Here is a 19,186-nt window from a genome sequence, read left to right on the forward strand (position 1 = left end):
AGTTGTTCCCTCCTTCCAACCCCTTCCTCTCTGCATTGTAGGATTCAAACAGTAAATAACAGAAACATGCAGCAACATTTCTCAGGGTCTGGTGTGCAGTGAGGTGGAGCCACCTGCTCCCCATGCAGCCAGTACAACACCAATGCCCTTTCTGTGTTATCACTGCAAGTCCTTCAGCTCTCATAAGGGACTGGGAGTGAACAATGCCTATATCCCCGTCTCTGTCGCTTCAGATTTTCAGCACAATGTAAATGCCTTCTTTCTTTGTTTTGCCTCCTGTACCCTTCTAGAAGGAGATGTGTTAGGACAGTTCACAGTTAACCAAATTGAGGGGAAGTGGACAATTTCTTCCAAGAAGCCTCTAGACAGAGAAGATACAGAGAAATATCTCCTCAAGGTTATGGCTTCTGATGGAAAATTTCAGGCTGCCACTGAAGTGGAAATTTTTGTTCTGGATATCAATGATAACAGCCCTGAATGTGGTGAGGTAAGACATCTGTCCTGGTATGTTAGGGGGCATGAGGGGAATGACTGGGAAGGAGAGAAAGCAACAGTTAGGAGGAAAGGACAGAAAGAGTACATGTTAAGAGGGTTTGACTTGTCGTAATTCTTCTCACACGATCCTGTTGCTTTGATTGTGCTTAGCACTTTTAATTAAGCTGCACGTCAAGCAAGAACATTAAATCTAGCCTCCAAGCATGTTTGCCAGCAGTAAATGTGTGCCTAAGCATTATGAAGGATAATTTTTAGAGATAAACAATGCCAGAAAGCCTCCTGGGTAGGGGCATGTAAATTACCAAACTTTATATCCTGCTAAGCTAAAAGACTCCCATCAGGAGGTTTGTTACTGTACAGAGAACAGCTCACTGCCATGGATTTCACTCGAGGTGAGAAACAACAGAAGTGGTCGTTTCCTAAATTTTCAAAGATCTATGTGAAATGAGTGCACTGGTCCTAGTCAACTTTCTAGCAGCCAGTGACCCTCATCTCAAAGGCACAGATGCGAATTACTGACCTTCGCATGCTCACGGCAAAGTCAAGGAATGGGTATTGAAATACCACCATAGCACTCTATAGCTCTCACCCTACTGTAAGAGTAAGGATAAGAGAGATTATTTCTATCATTTAACGCCTGCTAACAAAGAAATTGTGTTTAAAGGGACCTCAAGGTGTCAGCTACTCCATCCCCTGGTCCCAAACAAGATCTGATCAAAACTGTTTGTTTAACCCGTTCTTAGAGATAGAGATGAAGGTTTCCAGTCTCCCTTGATAATCTGCTACTGAGTTTCACGGCATCATGTCAGACAACTTCCCAAATGTTGAATCTTCTTGGAAAACAGGTTGCTGCTTTACTTGATGCAGCAGCTTCTTACAGAGGATCAAATATAAAATGATTCCTACTAGGGGTTTGTTTTGTTTTGTTTTGTTTTTTACACTAAATAGCACTGATTAGGTCAACCGTGCCTCACATCACGTAGATCCACAAACCTCTCTCCAAGAGGTCTACATCTCCTGAGCTGTGGTTTTCACAGTCGGCTGCTGCTCCAGCTGGGGCTTTAAAAGTGCCAAACACAAAAGGCTTGTCTTCTAGTCCACACTCATATATCCTGCTATCGTGGTTCTCTTTCACAACAGCAAGACGTTAGGCACATTGTGCTCCACTGTAAAGCACATGGTTTATCCTTTTCTGTGAAACTGCTGCTAGTCTGTTTTCCCCATATTGAGTGAAGGTGAGTGAAGGTGATTCAGAGATGGATCAGAAGCCAATGACACCTTCTGTACTTGCCAGATATTCTATACTGGGAGAGTCTCTGAAGATGCCCTGCCGGGTCTTTTCATTTTGAAAATATCAGCAACCGACCCTGATGTTGGCAGCAACGCCCAGATAACATACAGCCTCCACGGCCCCGGAGCAGAGGAGTTCCAACTGGGCCCGCATACAGGTGAGATCTGGCCCTGCCCCACGGCAGTATAAGGGAAACTGGATGCTTTTATCCTCTTGCTCACCCAGCCGGAGAGCTATCAGCTCCCAGCCACAGCTCAACACTCGACTCCTTTTGAACAAACAAAAAAGACTATTAATTCTAACTCTCCCAGGCTAGCAGGTGATGACAAACAGCAGTTTTATTGCAATATGGTATAGAGGAGCACTTGCCCTGTATCTTCCTGCTAGCTTTCTTTACAAATGTTTGGCGCTAACATTGTGAAAATGAAGGGCAGACACTATTGCTAACAGTTAGCCCTCAAGGAGGAGAGGTAGGCAAAGTATTAAAGCACTGATTTGAGCTAGAGACATAAGTTCTGGTCTAAACTCTAGAAAAGTTTTACTGATATTTGCTGGTCTTGGTTTCCTCCTTTCCAAATAGATATACTCATGCTTCTAGAGATCACTTGGGATTCATTACATTGCAGGAAGCTTAATTCAGCAGGGTTTACAAAGGTGTTTAGAAGTACAACTGATTTATGAGCACCCATATCCCATGATGACATCCCTCTCATAAAGTTCAGCCTAACTTATAAGACTCCTTGTGCCAAGTCCCGACAGGGCAAAGACTGGCAACGATCCGAGAATAGCTCTGAGCAATGTGGCGTGGACACATCACCCTTAATAACTGGATTAGAACTGGTGTTCAAACCTAGTCAGCTGTCTCCCACGGTTCATTCAGGAAGATAGCATGCCTGAACCTCTCTAAGCTCTCCTAGACTGCAGCTGCAGTTGCAGAAGACAAGACCATCTCCTGTTATTTCCAATAGGGGAGCTGACCACTTCTGCACCTCTTGACCGGGAACAGAAACCTATGTACCATCTTGTCGCCAAGGCGACAGATGGCGGAGGCCGTTCCTGCCAGGCAGATATTACACTTATCATAGAGGACACAAACGACAACGCACCGAGGTTCTTCCCCAGTCACTGCACTGTGGCTGTTTTTGACAACACCACGACAAAGACACCCATCGCTGTGGTTGCTGCCAGGGACCTTGATGAAGGTGAGTCAGAATGGGATGAAGGGTTTTTTTTGTTTTTTTTTTTTTTTTTAAACTAGACTTCATCTTTCATCCTGAATGGAAAACTTTAAAAGCTAGGGAGGGGTTGCAGCAACGGGCACAGATGACTGAATGCTGGCAAAAATGAGTGCCTGGATCTCATCACCGACACATTTCTGACTAGTGGGCTGGCATCACCATTCTGGTGACCCTGTAGGAAGTGCAATGTCGGTAGAAACACGCATAGAGAGACATTGAGAACAAGTCCAGAAATTGCACTGTGACACAGCTGACTGTAAAACAAATTTTGTCTTAGGTCCAAGCTGGACAGAAATCATCTTAAAGATGGAGACTGAGAACCAGCATAATTATGAAGAAAGGAGACTCTGCATCTGCAGGGGATAGACAACACAAACAAAGTGGTCCTTCTGAAGATGCAGAGATTTTTCCTGTGTTTTCAGCTTCTCAGAAAAAATAGCTAAGGCTCCTAAGAAGGGAGTTTTCATTAAATCTCCAAAGCAGAGATTGAATTTACTGTGATAGAGAAGCAAGATAATATTTATCTGCTTTTGGATGGGAAATGAAGTTTACAAACAAAGGAATTAAAAATGAGATGCACCTGTGCACACAGACAGGTGATGCAGATAGGTGATAGTGAGGGTGGCTAGATAACTAAATCTGCAGGTGGACAGGAGCATACTTGAAGGAGAGGTTCGTACAGCCTCCGTTTCCCCTGGGAATTTAAGTTCACATAGCTACATGTAGTCCTAGTGGGTTTAAAAAAAAAAAAAAAAAAACCCACACAGAGCAGCATTCCTACCCATGGATTAATGCAGTCTGTCATGGTATCCTTCCAGGTCTCAATGCTGAGGTGGTCTATTCTCTCTCTGATTCTGCCAATGGACACTTTTCAATTGAGGAAACAACAGGGGTGATTCGTCTGGAAAAGCCTCTAAAGGATACTCAGCACTCGGCATTTGAGCTGACAGTCTGTGCTACAGACCGGGGCACCCCGGAGCCCCTCTCTGCTCTTGGCACTGTCACTGTCTCTGTGGTGGATCTAAATGAATATCTACCTGTTTTCCTGGCTCCTGAATACATGGCCATGGTAAAAGAAGATGTAGCCGTGGGTACGGAGGTTCTCAACTTGTCAGCATTGACAAGGGACAACGCAGAAAACACAGAGATCAAGTATGAAATTGTGAATGGCAACGACCATGGGAAATTTCAACTCAACTCAAACACGGGTAAGAAGGTCTTGCGCCCAGACAGGTCCACGCTGACCCAACATCAACAGCTGTCCTTGTCTGCTCCTTCTCTTGTTCTCCATTTGGCTTGCGCTTCTGCTCTTTTCTCCTCTGATTTTAGCCGTTTTAAAGTATTGCACTTGCTCTTCTCCTGCCTTTGCTCTTTGATCCTAACTCATGTGTGTAATTCTCAGACTACCTTCATCTTTTCTTCCCCCTATTTTCTCCTTATCTTTCTCTGAAGGTCTTTCCTGTCCTCTTCCATTCCCATCCTTCTCTCTCCCTGTCTCCTCAGATCTTTCTTCTTTCCCCTCCTATCTTCCCAGCCTTTAACACCTCTCCTTATTCTTTTGCTAAAGGGTGTCCACGCACACGAGAGAGGCCTGGGGAAGAAAGAGAATGTCAGAACACTTTATTTTAAAAAAAATAACTTCCCCGACATTCCCAATTAGTCTATCACGGCCACAAATCTTTTTTGCCCCTCTACTGAGTACAGCATGGGGGATAGGGAATACAGTCTTCTCTAATACCCTAAATTTTACCAGTCAAGTCACTTACGGCCTGATTCAAATCTTACTGAAATCAACAGAAAGATTCCTGTTATACCTCTGGGTACATTATCAATGGCCTTCAACCCTTGGCTGTAACATCCTGATCCAAGGTGCCTTCTTCAGCTTCTCTCTCCGCAAAGGCTCTTGCTAATTTTTCCACATCGACCTTTTCCCTACTACATACCTCTTAAAAGGCAATGAGCAGGGGGGTTTTGCCTTCACTTTACTTTTGTGTTTGTGTTGCTTTCACTTCAAGTCTTCTGTCGCTGTTCCTCTCTCATTTTCTGAGATAAACAGCCTCCTCCTTTCTTCTGTGCTGCATCCCAAGCTTCACTTCCAAATCGTGCAATCTTTCTACACACCTTTTTCTCGTACACAACTCTGCACCTACATCTCACACCTTGTCATCCTGTCTATGACACAGTTCAGTGACGCTCTACTACCATCTTCGTCATGATTTTCAATAGCACTGTTGGAGTCTCATCCTATTTTGTCTCAGATCAAGATTCCTGAAAACATTTCAGATAATGAGGTTGTTTTACCTCTTCAAACACTTGACAGCAGAATGAGGCGGGTTACGGCAGAATCAGTTTGCTTATAGTTTTTTTAAGGCGATGTCAGGATTTTCAGTACCCTGACTTAACGAGATAATGTCAAAGCTAGGTCAGCTGCACGTTATTCTGTGATCATCAGCTGGCAGTTTGGCAATTACCTCAATAGATCTGCAGTATTCCATGAAGCTTTACATTATCCATTCAGAGTCTCTTCTGCCCTTTTCTATCCATCTGCCAATGCAGGTGCCTTATACATAAATGGAAGCTTGGATTTCGAAGCCAGTCATGAGTATTATCTATCCATTGAGGGCACGAGGAAGGGCTCAGCTTCTCTGAGTGATGTCACCATGGTGGTGATCAATATCACTGACATCAATGACCACGCACCAGAGTTCATCCAAGACCCGTACTTTGCTGATATCCGGGAGGATGCTGCAGTTGGAGAAATCATCCTTACGGTAGGATAAAGAACCAGGCCAGCTGTCTTTTTCTCTTCTCTTGTGTTATTCATTATTAACTTTGCCTTTACATGGAGATACTCAATATAGCCATTCAATGAAAAGGGGGTCCCCATCTTCAATAGCACACACTGGGATCAACACAGCCAGCAGGTTTGTGACGTTCAGCACTTAAGAACCAGGCGTTACTTAAAAGAGGATGATTGCCAGCATTCATGGTAGCCCACAGACACGGAGGGTACTTAGCCTTAGAAGATAACCTTTAAGTGAAAGCTTAAGATACCTAAGAGAAACACAGGGAATAGGGATCTCCCCAAAGAGATAAAATGCCTGCAGAAGGCCCAAAGCGTATGAGGCCTGGGGAAGGCAGAAGGGGTTCCCTGGGTGGAACAGCAGAGTCCAAGGTATTCCAGTGAGATGTCCCCTGCCAAGCCTGGATTACCATCACAGAGCTGGTGAAGCCAGGAAAACAGTGAGCAGAAAACCAGTGTTGTAGTTTTTCAGAGTTTTCTCTTGGAAAAACTAATGAATGAAACATGTAAATTGCCTTCCTCCCTCCTCCTCTTCTGAAGCAAGCTCAGTCCAATACACTTAAATGACAAGGAGGTCCTGCCCCTGTCCCTCCTTGGCGAGGCCATCTTGGACCAGGAAGTGTAGGCTTTTTTTTTTTCCTCCTAACAGGTGTCAGCTGATGACTTGGACGGAGCAATGAACAATCAGATCACATATTCAATTGTGGGAGGGAACCCATTGGGACACTTTGCCATTCAACCGAAGAATGGGAAAATCAGCATTGCCAAGCATCTGGACAGGGAGGAGGTGAGTTCAAGATAACAGAAACAGGAGAGTTAGAAAAGATGAGGTGCAAAAGACTAAGGGAGCACATTACACTCAGCTGCCTCCTGTCTTTCAAATGATCTAATGCTTATACTGTAAGCAGAAGGCAAATCTTTCACTCATTTATTTTCTAGACCAACAGATATTACTGTAGGAAGGCTGGACTTCAGTGGTGACAGCGTTGGGCTGTTGTCTACTCTGCCAGTGCTCTAAGACGGCTGGATGTGAGCCAGCCCCAAACTGGAAGCCAGCAGGGTTGGTTTCTGCTTCTACGAATCAGAGTATTATAGAAAATAGTTATGGAGAGGAGCATGAAAGGTCATCTGGACCATCCCTTATTCATAAAGCAGAAGCAACTCTATCTAAACTACTCTTGACAGATATTTGCCCGGCTTGCTCTCATCCATCTTTGACAAGTTGTTTCCCTTCTCTGCAACTACTGTGAAGCTGATTTTCTTTAGCAAAGTGCTTTGAGATTTGTACATGGGGGATTCTAGCTGAGGGACAAAGCTATTTTTATGACATCATGCAAGGCCTCAAACATTTTAACAAATTGCAACAGGGTGATAAACATCCATATAAGAAAAAAAGCATTCCTTCACTTCTCCGAGTGACCATGCTCTATAAATCCTCCAGATCCCCAGCTATTCCCTGACCGTTCGAGCTACAGACAATGGCCACCCTGCTCAGTTTAGTGACGTCGCTGTGTACGTCCAAGTGTCTGATGTCAATGACAACCCTCCTCGGTTCTTCCAGCTCAACTACAGCGTGGTGGTGCAGGTAAGCCAGGAGGGGGGTTGTTCTCTGAGTCATCTCTGGGTACCAAGGTACCCAAGCATGAGCTGCTGCTGAGGCAGAGGGGTGAGTTAGTGACGAAGCATGCTGTTGCTTATGCTCATTGCCACAAAGAGCTGGCAGGATGCACTGGGGTAGATATTCTCCCAACAGATGCCATTTTCTCCTACCAACAGCTTTAGGCACCTTCTGTCCTTTCAGTACAGAGCCTGCAGAGCTCTCTTCATACTTTTCAAGCCTGATCTGCAGCCTTTACTTCCCTTGCATTTGTCTGTCTACACCATGAAATAAAAAGTGGACCCAAGCACATGGTCAAGCACCACCATCACTGATGGACATAGTCCAGCAAGCCTGTAGCTTGGACTCAAAGCACCCACATGTACTCAGAAAGAGACAAGCTCAGAACGTGCTTTCATCTCCCCTTGTACTTACACGGCTCTAAGGGGAATCCAGAGCAGCTCCTCAGCTATCTACACTAATCCAGGTGACTCTACCATACATTTAATGCTATGTAAGGCAGAGCGTCACCATCGCGTTACTGCCAGCGATGGCAAGAGTCCCAATGTGCACATATTAGAGAGAAAGAGAGAGAAAGATGGGGTGTGGGATTTGTCTTGCTGTTCCTGATCCAGCAGTCTTAGGAGCAGTGCAGGTTCCCAGGCCTTTTCTCTTTGCTTTCCTTTCTCCACTATTATCCTTCCCTATTTCAGGAGAATGCCCGAGTGGGTACAAGCATCCTGGAGCTGATTATGAGCGACAGAGACTCCCCAGAAAACGGACCGCCGTACTCATTCCAGATCACTCAGGGCAATGATGGGAAGGCCTTTGATGTCACCCAAAATGGTCTGCTGGTGACATCATCCGTCCTGAACAGAAAAATGAAAGAACAGTACCTATTACAAGTCCAGGTATAGCCTGCATTACTCCCCTGGCATACGAATTCACCCAGCCAAGTTTAGTAATAACAAAATGAGATTAGAACAGCACAGCTGAATAGGGACTCCACTGGCTTTGGAGAAATTCAGTCTGGGCACAAATTCTGCAGCCTTGGAACCAGATACAGAGCTCATCTCTCCAAACGGTTTCCAGCTTCCTGTGGACAAACTAACCTCTACATTGATAAAAATCAGATAATATGGTCAGGAGAAGTGCTCTGTCACCAATTTTCTTAGATAAACACTTTTCTCAGCATAATTCTAGCAACTTCCAGTTTAAAGGGAGACCTGGATCTGTTCCTGAAACTTTCTCCAAGCATCCTTAGGAAGGATTTTAGCTCTTCTTCAAAAAAGATTTGCATTGGTACAGGATAAGTTAAATAATTTTCACTATTATCAGTAAGGCTATCCCATTACAAACAACAGGATAATAACATGTAAAGTACATACATCTCCAGTAATACTAGTCATTCTAAAAGCTGGGTACTGTTGTTATTATAAACCTCAGTCACTAAATGCGTAAGATTAAGGATAAACTTCTCCTATGACCTGATTATTCAAGTTTTTCTATTTTGAGGTTCCTTGACTCCTGCTAGGCAGCCATTGTCAGAGATAGGCTATGGGCTTAAACGGACCAGGAGAGCAAACGCATTGATAAGTGCAACTGCTTAATATCTTTGCACACTAAGTTACATATGGAGCCCCAAAGATTGACAGCATCCCTAAAGACTATTAATTCTCAGGAATCAGAACTGCCCAGTTGTGTCTCAGCTGCTGATGAGCGCATATGGAAATGAGTATGAGCCTTCTGTTAACAGAAGGTCTCAATCAGTTTCCGTGCTGGAAGGCGTTCTGCCAGAGCAGCCTGCCATTTCCCTGGAGCCAGCCTTGTAAAGCTATCTCCAGGCAGAGATCCAATATGGCTACCAATTTTTCCCAGTAAGCACCCTTTCTTCTACACTCCCAAACCACTGCTTGACAGTTTCCACCCATTGCTACTTGCGAGGCGCTCTCCTCTGTAAAACCTTCTCAGCCTGTCGGGTCAAGTGAGGTGACAGTAAATCACTACACAGCTATAACAGATCCTTTCGTTTTCCTTGACAGGTCTCTGACAGCGGTGTCCCTCCCCTGTCATCATCTGCATTTATAAACATCCAAGTGACAGAGCAGAGCCAGTATGCCCCTTCAGCCCTTCCCCTGGAGATATTCATCACTACCAACGAGAAAGCCTTCCGAGGCGGCGTTCTGGGCAAGATCCATGCCACAGACAGAGATCCCCATGACACGCTGGTGTATACTTTGGTGGCTGAAGTGCCCCGGCAGGGGCTCTTCTCCGTTGGAGCTGCAGATGGAAAGATCATTGCTGGGGACAAGCTTCCCCATGGCCACTATCTTCTGAACGTGACCGTCAGCGATGGTACATTCACAGCCACCACCAGTGTCAACATCCATGTGTGGTGCTTCACGCAGGAGGCCCTTGACAAGGCTGTAGTGCTACATTTCCGCCACCTCTCTCCTGAGGAATTTGTGGGGGACCATTGGCGCAACCTGCAAAGGTTTCTGGGAAACATCCTTGTCACTCGGCGTCAAAATATCCACATGGCCAGCTTGCAGCCTGCAGCTACCTCTGATGGAGTGGACCTGCTCTTGGCTGTTGGAGAGCCTCACGGGTCATTGTATGAACCCCGGGTTCTTGCAAATAAGATCACTGTGTCTGCTGGAGAGATGGACCAGCTCGTTGGGCTCCAAATAAAGAAGGCAATTCACGTGCCATGTCATGGGTCAGGTTGCGCCCACCGTGTCTGCAAGGAAACCATTCAGCTGGACCCAGGCATGATGTCTACTTACAGCACTGCCCGACTCAGTGTCCTCACTCCACGGCACAGCTTGGAGCAAATCTGTTCTTGCAACGGTGAGCAATCCTTCTTGTCAGTGTCCCATGCTAGAAACCTGAAGCTGTTCCATAGAACATTGTGTTTCCCTTCATACAATTGTAAAGCACCAGGACTTTCCATGGAGTTAGGTTGTCCCAACGACTAACCATTCTGGCAGCGCTTTCAAGGCCTAGTCTAGACTCTTAGAGCTTTAAAATTTCTCTTAGTCATTTTTTAAAAGAATCTTCTGTAGCATATTATTAATAGCAGCATTTATCTCATTGAGAAAAGTGACTCACACTTAGCAGGTAATGAAACTGAGCTCAGTGGTCAGAATTTCATTCTTTGAGCTGCTATGTTGGTCCTAGACTCAGTAAAGCAGAGACTAGCTGAAAAATTCCAGAAAAGATAAAGAATACATATTTGTTTTCATATCTAGAGTACTTCAAGAAATGAGACGAGGGAGCAGGGATGGAGGTTAGCTTTACTTGGGCAGGAATGCTAGGGGGATAGTGCAGGCTAAGAAAAAGCCACGTTAAGGATGAGAAAGATCAAAGGTATAGCAGACCATGCTCAGGGAACCTTGGAGGAGCTACGGAACAGACAGCAGAGCTGCTATTGCAGGATTGCCTTGCAGTTCAGTACATAGAAGAAATGCTGGGAGCACGAAACGGGTAGCAGTGGGACTTGCAGTGTAGCTGTAAATAGGCTTGTTGTGGACAGGTCAGTTATGACCTATTCCTGCTCAATTATGGTGTTATGCTGGGAAAAAAGGCAAGGCTGGATACCGTCTATGGTCTCCTAAAGTGTGACAAAGATGAGACCTTTCACTCATTCTAATTCCAGGAACGGCTGTGAGGTTTGGAGGCCACAGCTACATTTGGTACCGCCACTCACAGATCGGGTCCTGGCACATGCACTTCCGCCTGAAAACCCACCAGCTGCATGCTGTTATATTCTACGCTAATGGAACTGACCACGTCACTTTGGAGGTACATTTTGCAACACCTGAGGATTTATTTCTGTTTTAATAAACCACTTAACTGCTTTAGAGAGGGAATCACAGGAAGGAAATGCAATAATACATATCTTTAGTAACTCAGCTTCCTAAAATGCATGACTTGGGAAAACCAAGTGAGAGCTGAGCACAGTTTGGCAATTACTGCAACCACATCTAGTAAACAGTTTTTACATCTGTGAGTGTGTGTGCTGCTCTCTCGCGTGAAGTCAGCATGCACCTATATTATAGATCTACATCTTTCTTTCTCCTTAGAGTTTGTTTCTTCATCCTTCTGTTAAATTCTTCCTTCTGAGAGGTATGATATATCTGACAGATTTTTTCCCAGACTAGTCTGCTTCCACTGTAGCAAAGGGCAAACTTCACCCAACCTTTATGAGTGGAGTCAGATTCACACTGAACACGCAAACCATTTGCAAGGCCACATTATGGTTCGATCCACTGGCAAGATAAGGAGATTTTTAAGTTCTAAAGGGAAGAGAGCTGTAGGTTTGATAGCAGCAGCAGAGAAAATCCTGAGCTATCAGAATATAAAGTCCCCATATAGTCCCAAACTGGTCAATAAGTAACCCCATACCACGGGGGGCAGATTCACAGCAGTGACTCAACATAGTTCCATAGGAATTGCATCCCGAGACAGATATGCTCCAAAGTACACAGGCCCACGAAAAGGACAACTGATCAGGAGTTTCAAGATGTAATGTTTCCTACTGACCCCACCTACCCATCAATGAATTGTTCAGCGATACCTAAAAGTTGTGTTTATCTACCAAGGGACATGCAAATCAAAAATCTCAAAGTTCTGTTTCTTCCAGTATTCTCAGTGGCTGAAATATCTAACATCCCCAGGTTTCCCACTGGGGGTGGCCACCCACCATTGTGGACAGCCAGCTCAGAGGAGGTAGCTAGCAGAGCTGGAGAGTCTGGGTACGAGGGTGCAGAGATGGGGACAGCACAGACAAGCTCTGAGGGCAGAATGATAACCACTAACCTTTACCTGCACCAGAGCACATGCCAGTCAGACCATGCATCTAATCACACAGATTTCAGCAGTTTAAAGACCCTTTATAGTAAAGGACAGAAGGGACAAAACATGATTCTTAAATGCTACTATTCAATGTCCACTTTTCACGTACCATACAAGCAACTGTAACAAGTCAGGAGCATGGATGCAAGATGCCAGATCAAATCTGCAGACCAGTTAGGTTATATTTCCTTCAGGTGATTTCACTATTTAGGACAACTGTAGAGCCAGGAACATTTCAGGCTGATTTTTCCTTCACGCACCAAATCTACCCAGCATTCAAAAATGTGTCTCCCTCTTCCACTTTGGCAACAGAAAGGAAGCAAAACATGATTAAAGAAGTTTTTTTGGTATATTCCTTATTAATTAAAATCAGCCTAATTGGAGATCAAGACTTTAGGACATAACAGCTTACAGAATTTTTTCCCTGAGCCTAATCACGTTGTAATCTACACAGTGAAAATCTACCTTCAGGTGCTCATGCTATCCCCAAATTCCCTTGTCCTTTCACACGGTTTCACAATGCCATCCTTAGACCCACACAGAGAGGAAGCTGTGCAGCGACCAAGGTGCAGAGAACTGCCCAAAATACATATTGCATGCTCCTGCTGCTGCAGCCATCACTTACCAAAAAAAAAAAAAAAAAAAAAAAAGGAAAAATAGCATCCATCTATGCCATGAGTCACTTGGCACAGGCAAGGGCTGGGATGGAGTCTCTTTTGCAAGAGTATGAAACACTTAGCTGCCCTATTTGCAGCCTTTCACACAGCATCGTCCACAGTCTAGGCCTTTCCACCTCTCACATGAGTTACAACAAATACCATCAACAAATTGCTGCCATGCAGTACGTATCTCTCACTTTATCATGAAGGACAACAGACTCTGCAATATACTGGCACATGGACTGGCTGTTTCTCCAAATCACCAAGTAGTTCAGCAGAAGCAGTCCAGCACTCAGGATGATGCTTAGAAAGGGTGAGAGGGCAGAATGCTCCAGCTATCCAGTCCTAACACACAAGGTCTAGAGAGAAAAGACTCAATAGTAATCGGTTTCAGTGTGCCCATCTACTGTACCCTGACCTCTCTACAGACTTTTTCAGTGGGAAGTGTTCATAGAGTCTCCACTGTAAAGTTGCCTATGAGTCATTTCTTTAGTGACCCACTTTATGAACAGCATCTCAGGAATCAAACCTTTTCGAGGCCACCTAGCCCAATAAATTCAGGGAGCCTCAAAGACTTTAAGCGTTGTGGACTGCAGAGCTCTAGGTATAAGCCAAAGCTTTAAAAGACTCGTATCTAGAAGGCAATGGTTTATAATTTTGGTGAAGAGGATGAGCTTTCCCCAGAGCACACATATCATTGCTCTTCCAATTGCTAAGCTCTCCTGACATTCAGAAATAGCACTCTGCAGCAAGAACATGCAAAACTAGGCAAGCGGGGAAAGACTTGGCAATCTGTCAGTTCTTGCTTCAGGGAGCTGAGTTCTCAGCTGTCTCCCAGCCTGAGAAATTGATAAACCCAATCTACAGATCCATCTTCAATGAAATCAAGTTCCTCTGGATTAAAAAAAAAAAAAAAAAACCACTCTGTGGTGTACTTGCCAGCTGTGCAAAGGCATTTATACACGCATTGCTCTGAAGCTCTTCCAGAACACATGCCAGCTGTATCTAGCTCTTCCGAAACTGGCTTCCTTTTGTTATTCTTTCAGTGGTTGCTCCCTCCTCCCACTGGGCTTTATCTGTACTGAGGTCTTCTCTTAGAGTGAATTGTTGTCTTGGTCTGCTTTTGGCCCATCCAGAGCAGCCCCGCCATACCAGATGTAGGTTCTTCTAGAGTTCAGTGTAGCCCATAACCTTTCGTCCTCCTCTAGCCTCTTCCAGGCATCATCACACCTCATTGTCTCTGACATCCCCTACAGAGGTCTCTTTTGCCTGGGATAAATTACTTAATGTCACATAGCAACAGGTTTCCATGAATGTTTTGTTCCCTCTTTCCTCCTTCTCCACAGTCTCCTTGTTTCTATGAAAGACAGATATTTTATTAACAAAGCACTGGAGAGAAAAGGTGCAGGAGAGATTTGCCTCTAAATTCACCCTGAAACAGCACAGATAACCTTTTCTTTCTCATTCCTCCACTTGAGTTTTAAAGAGGAGTCTTGGGTCACAGACAGGAATTTCTAACTGCCCAGTACACTGCAAAAGACATTGGTGTGGTTAGTTTTTAGAAGCTCAGTAACTTAGATTGTCTCCTGCCCATCCTCTGGTGGTGGGGAGTGAGGATTGGATTGCAGTATCTATTAACAGCTTTGGCCCAGGTTTCCAGCATGTTGATTGGGAGCTGGCTACAACAGTAATTCCCTTCTCTGCCTCCCATCTCCTTGTCTCCTCCAAAGAAAGGCTGCCAGGTGCTCCTTCTCAACAAAGTCCTTTCAGCACTCCTCACTCATGCCAAAGGGGGAGCTGCTCCAGCACAGGCAGCTTCCCCACCAGTGATGAAACAGTGAGACTAGTGTAAAGGCCATGGTGCCTAGAACAAGAGTCCGTTTGTGCCTAGTCAGCTATGGATAGCCTGAATACCAAGGCTCTGATTAGAAGCAGGAAGGGGGGAGAAGGGGCAACAGCTGCAGAAGTACAATCACGTAGTTCTACACCCTGGTATGTGGAAAGATGAGCTTCCCTTGCCACATGCTGGTCACCAATTGCAGGAAAGGGGCATGGGGTGAAGATGTATCAGTGAGACAAAGGCATTTTGCAAAATAAAGGAGGTTGCATACATTCAAACAGGCTTCAATGGGCCAGTGCAGCGCTTAACAAGGGTGAAAGGGGCTGGATTTGCCTAGCTCATAGTTCTTGGGGTCTAAAAATCATGATTCGTCTTGAGTCATAATGCTTAGGCAGGGAAAAGAGGAATAAACAGCAAGAGACGTGTTGAGAACTTCCATGCACAACAGCTACCTGCATCGCTGTTTACTGTGACCTCTGGGATGTGTTTTGCAGATAGTTAACGGAGTGCCTCATCTTGGGTACAGCTGTCGGGGTAACTACACTGGGAACCTCTCTTCCTCGCGTTTTGTGAGCGATGGTGACTGGCACTCAGTTTTCCTGGAGATGAAGAATGCGTCTGCCCGCCTGCTCATTGACGGCCTGGGAAACACCTCTCTCCAGCTTCCAGGGACTTGCAGCATCTTTCAGGGCAGACGAGATCTGCTTTTTGGGGGCCTCCGACAGCCACTCCAATCCCAGAGAGTGGCACGGGGGTTCAGAGGCTGCCTGGACGTGGTTGCAATCAATGGCAGAGAAGTGGTTCTCCTGCCCGGCAAAGGGCAATCAAAGGAAGTCACGGAGGAGATGGGAATAAAGCAGTGTTGCTCCCCTGCTGGTGCCTGCAGCAGCAATCCATGCCTCAACAATGGGATGTGCGCCGAAACTCATGGAAGTGGTAAGTAATTATCCCGCACAGAGCGATATGAAAGCAAGAAGCAATGAGGGGAGAGAAAGAGACAACCTGTTCATCCATCCCTATGGAAGGGGCTATGCCATAGGAGAATCTGAGGTATCCCATCCCAAGGGACCTCAAGTGATAGCTGACTCAGTGCAGTAGCAGCTGGGTGTACGAGATCATCGTCCTGGCTCCCTTTGGCAGACCATGGCCCGGATGGCAAAAGGGTGTTTCTAAGGAGTGTGCATGACCTAGGAGAGCACAGCTTTGCCAAAAATTCAAATTCAAATGGAAATTCCACCCACCCCTCTGCATCCTCTTTCCTTAAGGAGCCGTTAGCAAAGTTGGAATCGGGCAAGATCAGATCACGGAGCAAGGGTATCTGGGCAGAAACAAGCCAAGATCTTAGTCTCTTCCCACTGCAGTCAGCGACTCCCCACGGCTATGAAGGGACATGGGAAAACTGTAAGCTCAGATCCAAGAGTCCCAGGTTAACGCATGACCTGAATGCCCAGCTGAAGTTTGGCACTCACCACCAGGTTCTGCCCCTAGACAGTCTGTACCACTGCCCATCCCTCTGCAGAGGGTCCCTCCCCTGCAAGCCCAGGTCAGGGCTAGCCTGCAGTTGCTTGGAGAGGGGGAACCACTCACAGCAGCATCTGCCCTATGTCCACGTCCTAGCTTCAAGCACTGCAAGGTCACACACCATAACAGCTCATGAGCCAGAAAAGGCCTGCGCTTTGGCCCTTCCACCCTCCCTTTCTTGGGGCAGCGGGTACTCTGGAGGCTGCTGTGCAGGGCAGAAACTCCTTTTGCGGCTATATGCTCCTTGTGGCCAGCTGCCAAGGCCCACATCCTGCCCAGAGAGCGCATGAGGACCAGAGGAAGGAAGACACTGCCCCCTGCCCTGCCTGCAGCTTCTGGGAACAAGATTCCCAGCATCGTCAACTCAGTAGCTGCCTTGTTCAGGTGAACTTGTTTGACAGACGATGTGTCTATATTGAACAGTTAACCTGGCTGGCGCTTACATCTCAGCTTTATCCTTGAGACCCTATGCACAGAAACCCCCCCCCCAACCCTGTCTGGGTTGGAAGGTGTTCTAAGCCCAAGAGGCAAGGACACATTTTAGCTCTAAGCCAAGGCATCACCTGCTTGCTTTTCAGAGAGGATACAAGGAGAGAAATCACTTCCTCACTAGTAATCATCCAGTGCCCTTCCCACAGGTTCTTTCCAAGGTGAACAACTTCCCCTGCAAATGGCCCAACTGTCTAGAAAAGAGCCTGTGGGACATGCTGTGGGACAGGGCCCCAGGCAGAAACAGGCAGCACAGTATGGCTGGGAAGGGGTTGCTGGAAGGATGTTTTGTTTGTGAGGTTATCCTGGGTGTTTGTCAACCTTGAGCAATGTGGGCTCAGTCCTGAAGGCTATGGGCATGCAAAGCTCCACCCAGGGATCTTAGGCACAGAATTACATGCACAGGAAAAGACACATCTGTGCAAGTGGGCTCAGGTGGGCCACATGAGAATGCATCTGCACAGAAAGGGTCAAAGCCAGACCAGCCATCACATCAACTGGAGCGCTCAGGACTACAGACACAAACACATATGAGCACCCACATCCAAGAACGTGTGTTTGTGCACATGCAGCCCTATAGGCCATGTGCGGCACCTGTTGCACAAGTGTCAGCACGTCCTTGTTGTACAACCACTAACACACATGTGGAAACAGGTCTGCATTTGTTCGTACTGTGCTCTAAAATAGGGATGTTTAGTTTGTGGATGAGCAGCAAAGACTTCTAGCATGCTGCAAAGCGGAAGTACTGCACTTCCTGCACAGCACCACTGGACGAGTGACTAAAAAGAGCTCAGCGGAGCCAGGAACTTTCCCATGCTTAGGGCTACACTAAACAGCAGCCAAAAATCAAACAGGAGCAGCCCCTCTGAATCCCTGGGTGTGCTGGGTTTCTCTTTGGCTGCAACTAGACACCTTCTGTAGGCAAGAGAAGCCAGACGTGTTGAGACAGGAGCTTCATACCACAAGAACTTGCAGGACCAAAGACTACAGAGAACAATAAGTTACATGGGATCACATTTAGCAGAGTCAGAAACTCTGCAATCTGTCAGCTAGGCTCCTCCGCCTTTAAGCCGAATTTGTACCCCAGGTTCTTTGTGCAATACGGTTGTACCCAGATTATATCTCTGGCAGGAAAGGGTCTGTGTCAGGAGATGACAGGCTTCACTTGTTTCCTAAACAATAGATCTGAAGTGCCATTTGAATGCCCTCAAATAGCCAACTAGCCTGTAGCAGCAGCTCCAGGTCCTTTCCAGCCTTCTGCAGACATCCCGGATGTTCAAAAGAACCTCCAACAGCACTAAGTACCAACAGCACAGCTGGATTGAGCCCTAAGTGCTATCTCAGTAGGTGCTATCAATGCTAGGTACTGCTCCTTGCTATTCTTGCTAGTTCTTCTGTGCACTCAGACACAGATATGATGTCCTTATGGCTCTCTCTCACCCTTTCCAGGTTATACCTGTATCTGCCCAGGGCTATTTTCTGGTGAGCATTGTGAGCTCGGGGACAGTCCCTGTGACTCCAAGCCCTGTCTGCACGGTGGAACCTGCACCCTCTCCTCTTCAGGCTACTCCTGCCACTGCCCTGACTGGTACCTGGGTGAAAGGTAAGGTCCAGGAAGGTTTCTGGCCAGGTGATCTTCCATGGCAGGCTAAAAATACGCCCTCTGCCAACAGAGCACATCTTGCATGTGGTCAGTGTCTCATGGAGGTGGCAAACAAACCAGGACTGCATGTTTTTGGAGCCCACCTAGTCCAGACACTCCAGGTTTAATCACAAGTTGCACGCACCATGGGAATTGCAGCAGGGAGATGTTAAAAGGCAGAGTGAGGCAGCGAAAGGCTTAATTAGTTCTGTTATCATATGATCATTGTCCCTTCTGTGCCCATGGTTATCTGAGCAGGAGAAAAAAGATCCCCCATCCTCACAGAAACTTTGAATGCTTGCCAGGAGGATGCCTCATCCTGCACGCCTGGAGAATTGGGGCTATGCAGCAAGGCGCAGGGGGAAAGACTGTCAAAAACAGTCATGAGCTGCCCCCTCACTCAGTAGCTGGGACACCCACCAACAGGGACTATTTCTGCCAGAGATCAGATCTGTGAGACTCGTTCTCGGGGAATTTCTGTTGCGAGTCAGAGGCAAGATTAATGCAAGTTCAAAGACTAGCCTCAGGAGAGTGTGCTACCCTGTAAAGCAGGTACAGGATGATATTCCCCCTCCCCTATCAGATGTTCTACTGAGCTCTGTTATCACTAATATTGGAGCATTTGGCTTTAACCCTGAAGCCTATGGTTAACATTACTTTGGAGTTTTCACCATCAGTGTTATAACTCAGATGTATTTCCCATACGTGAAATATCAGCGTGTGTTTGCCAGGTCCAGAAACTGATCTAATTCTC

At 46.2% G+C, this 19,186-nt stretch overlaps 1 protein-coding gene across 2 annotated transcripts in view; it reads left to right on the forward strand.

Moving 5' to 3' along the window:
• The window catches only part of FAT2 (FAT atypical cadherin 2), a 64,684-nt gene that overhangs the window by 40,992 nt on the left and 4,506 nt on the right, over positions 1–19,186 (forward strand). For both annotated transcript variants that reach the window (XM_068959655.1, XM_068959656.1), the window contains exons 11-22: positions 291–487; positions 1,790–1,943; positions 2,755–2,988; positions 3,843–4,232; positions 5,581–5,795; positions 6,477–6,614; positions 7,269–7,412; positions 8,138–8,335; positions 9,467–10,274; positions 11,083–11,228; positions 15,275–15,716; positions 18,240–18,393. In XM_068959655.1, the coding sequence (XP_068815756.1) occupies positions 291–487; positions 1,790–1,943; positions 2,755–2,988; positions 3,843–4,232; positions 5,581–5,795; positions 6,477–6,614; positions 7,269–7,412; positions 8,138–8,335; positions 9,467–10,274; positions 11,083–11,228; positions 15,275–15,716; positions 18,240–18,393 (3,220 nt within the window). The remainder of the gene's footprint in view (positions 1–290; positions 488–1,789; positions 1,944–2,754; positions 2,989–3,842; positions 4,233–5,580; positions 5,796–6,476; positions 6,615–7,268; positions 7,413–8,137; positions 8,336–9,466; positions 10,275–11,082; positions 11,229–15,274; positions 15,717–18,239; positions 18,394–19,186) is intronic.

The sequence above is a fragment of the Struthio camelus genome, chromosome 13 (genome assembly GCF_040807025.1).
Source record: "Struthio camelus isolate bStrCam1 chromosome 13, bStrCam1.hap1, whole genome shotgun sequence".
NCBI lineage: Eukaryota > Metazoa > Chordata > Aves > Struthioniformes > Struthionidae > Struthio > Struthio camelus.